The following is a 7,351-nucleotide window of genomic DNA, read 5'->3' as shown; positions in this document are numbered from 1 at the left end:
TTCTATATTGTAGTCAGTGGGTAAGGATGATTCCTAGTTTCATCCAAGATAGATTTCGAGTTTCTGTTTCTTGCTCTCCATATAGTGGGGTTTGGCTTTTGGAAGAAGAAAAGAGTAGAACAATTTGTTTTACCCTGACATTTGATGCTAGAAGTACCTAGAGTGGGGGTATTTTGTATTTGTTTTGTTTTTAAGTAATAAATCTTGAAGATAAACCATTAGTCTCCTTGGCTAAAACTACCTGTCCCGTTTTCAATTCCTCTTTCCCAGTGGAAGCCATCATCCTGCATTTAGTGTGTATCCTTCGATATATACCCACAAACAGCTTGTTATTTTATGTGTGATTTTTAAATATATGTGAATACTTCATACTGCATATTTATATAAGCAATCTGATTTTCTCAAAAAACTGTTTCATGATTGTCTCCATGTTAATCTATATAACTTTATTTTATTTTCTCTATAGCATAACTGTTTCACAATTGAGGGCCACTTAGGTTGGTTTCAATTTCTGAGTCTTTGGAACAATCTTATAATAAGCATCCTAATACATGTATTCTGGTTCCCATTGGCAAATGTTTTGTCTTGCCTATGTATCTAGAAGGGAAATTGCTAGATGGTAACTTATGTGCACGTTCAGTTTTATTAGATATAACCAAATCACCCTTCTAAGGGGCTGTACCAATTTACACTTCCATCAGCAAACCATTAGAGTCTCTGAGAGTTTATGTTGTAGACTTTTAGTTCTTGCCATTTTCATAGATGAAAAACGGTGTTCTGGTTGTTTTAACTGGCTTGTTTCTGATAACAAGTGAGGTTGATGCTCTTTCTAGGTCTATACTGGCCATCAGTTATAACAATACCTTTTGTTTGACAGCCCATCTATTCATAGTCCATTTTTCTAAGAGCTTGGTTGTTTTTATTACTGATGTTTAGAAATTCGTCACATCTCTTCTTTCTATTTCTTTGTCTGTTATAATTATTTCAAATACTTATTTCAAAGCTATCGTTTATCTTTCAACTCTTTTGTGGTTGTCATTTTTGATGTCGATGTAGTTAGACTGATCAGTCATTTTCTTAACTCCTTGTGCCTTGCTTAAGAAAGCTTTTTACCCTGAGATAAATCTAGCATTTACCGAGCACCTGCTGGGCTATTCATTTCATATATTATCACTCCCAATCCTCATAACTTTATGGAATTGGCTTTGCCGTTATTATTCCCATATTACAGATGATGAAAATGAGGCTCAGTGGGACAAAGTCATTTGCCCAAAATTACAGAGCCAATAATATACATTTTCAGGATTTAAACTCATATCTGTTTGGTTCTGAGACACTTTCTTCTTTCTGCTTCATAGGTTGTAGGACAAACCTCACAGATGCAGACATTTCATTCTTCACCTCACCCCTCATATCCTAGACCAGACTGAATGAGTCAAGGAAGATGGAAATGCAGGGAAAACTTTGCACATTTATTTATTCATGAATCAATAGACATTTCCTGTTGTGCACCAAGCCCATTTTGGATGCTGGGGATACATAGATAAAACAGGCCAAAACTTAGCCCCCAAAAAGATATTGATCATGAAGCCACATCTTCACCAAGGTCGTCTCATTTTTTCTATGCTTGGGGGAAAAAGGAATCCCCAGACCACACAGGTCAGGAAGTCCTAATCTTTTTGAGCTGGCAAGGGTAAATCTGTGGAAGGAAAACAAAACAGAGCCTCAGCACAGGAACAATCCAAGTGACCCTTACATCCTTCCCACCAAGAGGGTCCTCCTGCCACCAGGCCCTAAGTCCCGCGGGATAAGTGGTGAGAGAGCGAGGTGCTGGAAGAGTTGTAACAACGCTGGTCTTTCATCTAAGAATCGAGAACAAATCCAGGCTTTTCGCTGACTCTCTGTCTCCGTCTTCTCTCAGGTAAAATCAGGACATTGGGCCAGATGATGCCTGCAAAGCTTCTATGTCTGTGCAGCCTACTGGGGTTTCCTGTGGTTCCAGATAGCCCAGCCAATTGAGGCCATAACCACAGCAACGCTCTCTCAGTGCACCAGCGCTTCAAGTCTTAAAAATCATTTTGATGTTTGGTATCTCAGTGGGTATAGTTGTGTCCATTTTACAGATGGGGAAACTGAAGCTAAGGAAGATGCAGTTGCTCACAGTCGCACAGTCAGTCAGAGGCAGAGATGACAATGAAAGATAGAACTCTTGCCACTTGTATCATGGCTCCTTCCTCCTGGCTCATTCCAAAAATCTTTCTCTCCCAGGACCCAGCACTACCAGTCCTAAGTGACCCTGGTGACTTCTTGCCTAGACAATTGGAGGTTCTTGTCTAGAGAACAGTGTTGAAGGCAGAGGATCTTCTTGGGGGAGGGGGGTGGCGCAGGGAGATGCCAAGCACCCCCCCCCTCACATGGAAAGGCACCGGGAGGTTGAGGCTGTATTGGCATATGGAGGGATGTGGATCTGAGTCAGATCTTCTCCTTACCTTTCACTGGCTTGACACATGATTTCCCACACACCCCCTTGCAGCACTTGTCACCGAACAAACAATGGCCGTCATTCAGGCAGTAGTCTGTGGGGTTGGACGTCTTACACTGGCCAGTGACCACTGGACACTTCCCAGGGTTTACCTTAACTGGTGAGAACAAGGCCACAACTCAGAGGCCCCCCCAGACATCACCCAAACTCCCATCCCCGTCTCTACCCTGTGCATGGAAGTCAGTTCCTCCCCCACCTCAGTATTCAAACAGGCCGGTGCATGTCCTGAGGGAGACTTCTTCCCACCAAGCGGACCCCAACCAGTGTTGTAAGCATCTGACAGACAGACTGACTCCTTAACTGACTGACTAAGTGGCTAACTGACTGACTGAGTGGCTGGCTGGCTGGCTGGCTGACCACCTGACTGACTGACAACCTGAGAATACAGAGCTGGGAGTGGAGGTGACGTGGCTCTGTCCCACCCTCCAGCCCAGTTCAGAAGAGCCCCCTCCACTTCTCCGAGATGCATGTCCCCAAGTTCAGATCTCCCTGGTCCCCTTTTCCAGGACTCTACTTCCTCACCTGGCTTTGATGGATCTTCAGGTTCCACGCATTTGATGCCACAAAGGGCACGACAGCATTTCTGCTTCTTTGGACACTGCCAGTCACTCTGGCATTCAGGGGGTTCATATACAAAGCATATCGTAGGGGGAACGAAGGGGCAGACTCCATGCTTAGCTTTTTCTGCAGGGTAAGAACAAAGGAGGAAGAAGGAGCTGATTCTGAGTCACAACCATAACCCCGGACAAGGAATCAGCTTCTCAGGAGAGAAGAGAAAATCTAATCCTGATGGCTGATCCCAAAGGAATGGAGGGAGCAGTTAGGATTCCAGTTTCAAGGCAGGTGTGGGGCAGTGCCAAGCTTAGCCAACCACTCAACCAAGAGGGAGTCAATGGCACAGGAAAGAAGATATAGATGGTGGTGTTCGGGTAAATGTTTTAAGAGGGGGAGCCTTTGTAGTGTTTGCCAGTTTCCATGGTGTATATACTCCCACCATGGCTGATTCCAAGCTGCCAATGTGACATCAACTAGCTTGCAAAGCTCTTGAAAATTTAACAATCAGCCATCATGAGCCGATATAAGCCAGCTCCAGTACACGGCTAGATAGAGCTCCTGGTTAGGTGTTCTTGGCCCAGGGAAAGGGAGAGACACACCCTGGCTTGGAGGGAAGCAGAGACGGGCAGTGACAGCAGGAGACACAACTCATCAGAGATTGAAAGAAAGGGAGCAGATCAACTGATAAGTAAATAGAGAAATAAGGAGTAACTGTTAAAAAAAAAAAAAGACAGTAAGAGAAAAAGAGAGAAATTGGAAAATTAAACTGATAGAGACCAAAATAATGTCACAGAACAAAATACCAAACAGTAGAGAAGCAGCTGTAGAGAAAGAAAAAGAAGAAACACAGAGGCTGGTGTAAACATGTCCATTTGGTGAAAGGCGGATTTCTGGATGCTCAGAAACTCTCTTAGTTGGAATCCTCAGAGAGATGCTTGAAATTAGGGGCCACGGGACAGACAGTTGGAAAGGTGGCTTCAAGGTCAGCCCCTAGGCTACAAAGAAGAGGCCATCCTCACGCTGAGCCATCACTTACCCTGGCACCGGGTTACAGCCTGAAAGACTCTGACTCACCTTTGCTAGCACCTTCCACAGCCCAGGATGTCACGATTCCCAGGGCAAGGAGAACCACGAAGGTCATGAGGCGGCTGGGCTTCATTGTGAGAGCTGGTGGGGCTGTGGCGGCCAGTGCCGGCCTCACCCCTTATACCTTCCGCTGTGGGTGTGGTCCCATCAGAAGTACCCTGAGTCCTCCCAGCTGCTGTTTCATAAGCAGGAAATTCAGGTGAGGACAGTGGCACTGCCAGCCAGAGTGATGATGGCTCTTTTCTGCCCCAAGCAAGAGCATGAGACCTAGGAAGGGAAATAAAACTTGGAGGGGGAGGTGTCACTAGGCAGGTCAGTGAGCTTATTTTCTCACACAGCTCACCATGAAGACGTACAATCACCCAGGGAAAGCACTAAGCATTATTCTTCTTGCCATAGGGTTTCTTTGTGCATGAGACTCTCTCTCTCTGAGCTGGGAGCCCCTCCTCTGTTCCCCATCTTGCCCTGCACTTGTCACTTTTTTAATGATTATCACTGATGATCGTCAGAGCCAGTTTATGGGGATGCTTCTCTGTGAGGATACAACGTCCTAATGGGGATGTGCCTATCTTGATTATTATTGTAAAATTCACCCAATTTACAAAGTTTTGACAAAGCCACAACTCATAAGGCTTGTCTGGAACATCTTAGGGGACCCCGAAACACCTGCATTTGAGGTGGGTCAGGGGAGGGGCAAAGAGGGGAGAGTAAAGGGCAGACCAGAAGGATGTGACAAAGGAACTTTTGAGAAACCTGGAACCATTTCAGAACTGTGGCTCCCAGCGTGCCCTGACTTTCCCACACTCCTGGACTTTTGGGGATTGCCACACTCCCTGCTGAGTTACTCAGGGTCACACCCTTCCCCAAACTCCGGGTGACACATTCGCTTGCTCCCTCCGGAGTTGTTTCCGTGGAACATCCGCAGTTCCAGGCGCTCTGCTAGTCGCATGCGGGTTTCTCAAAGTGTCCTTGTTGAACGACAGCTGAAGAGGGGACAGCAATGCAAACCTCTTCAGGCCTCGGCGTCCCCAGCTGTGAAGGGGGCATAGTAATAACTGACTAGGTCACCGAGAAGGATTTGAGGCAAAGGGGGTGGAAGGACGTGGAAGACAGTGAACACAGTGCTACCCCTTCGCACTGCGAGTGGAAGTGAAGTTGATTTGAAGTGAATCACAGCTGAGCCACCTTTCCCGAGACAACCATTAGAGCTCTTCTCAGCCATCAGTTTAACAGCTAGTTAGGGAAGGTGTGCCATGTAACATGCTCAAAAAATTCTCCCACACCCCAAATTACCCCAATTGTTCTTTCGTGATTATAAGGAAGGTTCTCATTTACTGAACACTGACTGGCAAGAGGTTTGTATGGAACAATTCTAAACATCAAAAGAAAGCCTATTAAGATGAAACCAAGAAAACAAATGCATGGGATACAGAAAAGAGAATGTAGGAGAGAAAATAAGGGAGTCTCCATGATGACAGGGATGGGAGATCCCAGAGTGACAACTGAGGACCAGAAATACAGGGCCATCAGCCCAGATTGGAGGGGCTCGGAGGGCTCCAGGGAATTCGTCTTCTGGAAGGGGAAATTAGTAGTGCATATGAATACATGGAGAGGAAACTTTGGCAACTGGTGAAGAGTTTGTGGTTGAATAGGCGCTATGTACGCAGAAAACCCAGCAAACGCAAGATGAGACAATTTTTCATTTCAGAGAAAATAAAAAAGTTGTGCCAGAAGGGAACAGTGGTGTAGTTTACCACATAGTTCAGCTGCGACAGTGTTCACATAGTCATAATAATGTAAACAATGGTGCTGATCTAAGCAAAATTATCATACAGGTTTAACTTCGGGGGCGGGGGCACTGGTGGTGGAAGGGTGAGCCTGTATTCTAGAGGGGTAGGGAGAAAAGAGGTAGAGGAAATCTCATTTTCAATCGTGGGAAGTCAACAGATTATATCTAAAACTGGAAAGTCAAGATGTGACATTACACGAATAGGACTCAGAGAGAGGAGATAGGTGCCAATACCACTCTGTGGGGGAGGGTAGTAAGCAACTGCTGTTTTTCACAAGAACCTTTGTAAAACGATGTGACTCTTTAATCCATCTGCATGCAGAACTTTGATAAAAATAAAAAATATGTAAGAAAGAGAGCCTGTTATCTCACATAGCTCATCATGAAGAAGTACAATCACCCAGGGAAAGCACTAAGTGTTGTTCTTCTTGCCATAGGGTGCCTTTATGCATGAGACTGTCTCTCTCTCTGAGCTGGAGGGCCTCTTCGGTTCCCCATCTTGCCCTGCACTTGCCACTTTCTTGATGATTATCACTGAGGATCCTCAGAGCTGGGTTATGGGGATGCTTCTCTATGAGAACATAAGGTCCTAAAGGGGGAGGGATGTGTCTATCTTGTTTATTGTTATAAAATTCACCCAATTTAGGGTGCAGTTCTATGAGTTTTGATCATGTAACCACCACCACAACCAAGATAGAGAACAGTTCCATCTCTCCTCAAAATTCTCCTGCACCCTTTGGAGTCAGTCCCTTCCTCTATTGTGCTCTTGGCAACCACTGATGTGTTTTCTGTCCCTATAGTTTTGCCTTTTGAGGGTGTCACATAAATGGAATCAAATAGTACGTAGCCTTTTGAGTCTGTTTTTCCTACCTGCTGAGGTTTCCCCTCCCCAGCTCTTTCTACACGGATCTTTTGAAGTTTTGTAAGGTTTGAATGCCCTCTCATACGGCCCCACAATTCCGTTGAGTCTGTGGAAATCAACTGGTACAGTGCTATGCCACTGAGACTTTGTAATTGTTTGTTAATGCAGCACTAAATATGAATATTAATCATATCATGATTATTTGCATGCTCAAATATGTATTTGGCTCCCTAACTAATCATGCATGCAAACTGAAATAAGACATCAATTTTCATACACCGGCTTGAGAAGGATTTTAAAGTCAGAAACACATTATTGATTAAGTTACAGGGAAACAGAGACCCATATACACTGCAGGTAAGAGGGTAACTTGGTCCATCTATTTGGCAGAGTTCCTCGGTTTTTTCTACAAGAACAACTTAGCCTTGCCTGAAGGAAAAACCTAGAAGCAATTTGAATTCTAGATCTATAGCTTAGACAAAAACCATGTCCATGAGTGTGAGGATTCATGCTGTGG

The 7,351-nt window shown here is 44.9% G+C and overlaps 1 protein-coding gene across 1 annotated transcript; it reads right to left on the bottom strand.

Annotated features, from left to right (window-relative positions):
• Positions 1-1,451: 1,451 nt before the first annotated feature.
• Positions 1,452-4,638, bottom strand: LOC103557211 (antileukoproteinase-like). The gene is made up of 4 exons (XM_008529626.2): positions 4,172-4,638; positions 3,065-3,226; positions 2,490-2,639; positions 1,452-1,699 (listed from the first exon to the last, which is right to left on the bottom strand). Exons 1-4 carry the CDS (start codon positions 4,254-4,256, stop codon positions 1,671-1,673), a joined length of 426 nt encoding a protein of 141 aa, XP_008527848.2. The 5' UTR covers positions 4,257-4,638; the 3' UTR covers positions 1,452-1,670.
• Between the last annotated feature and the right edge of the window lie 2,713 nt (positions 4,639-7,351).

Source organism: Equus przewalskii, chromosome 21 (assembly GCF_037783145.1).
Source record: "Equus przewalskii isolate Varuska chromosome 21, EquPr2, whole genome shotgun sequence".
Lineage (NCBI taxonomy): Eukaryota > Metazoa > Chordata > Mammalia > Perissodactyla > Equidae > Equus > Equus przewalskii.
Note: the sequence above shows the minus strand (reverse complement) of the source record. Positions and strands in the feature narration are given on the sequence as shown.

Coding starts and splice junctions, on each gene's coding strand:
- LOC103557211 (XM_008529626.2), bottom strand. CDS start 4,256: ATGAAGCCCAGCCGCCTCATGACCTTCGTGGTTCTCCTTGCCCTGGGA. Junction 2,640..3,064: donor TGAAGATCCATCAAAGCCAG/GTGAGGAAGTAG, acceptor TGTTCTCACCAG/TTAAGGTAAACCCTGGGAAG. Junction 1,700..2,489: donor ATGTGTCAAGCCAGTGAAAG/GTAAGGAGAAGA, acceptor TTCCTTCCACAG/ATTTACCCTTGCCAGCTCAA.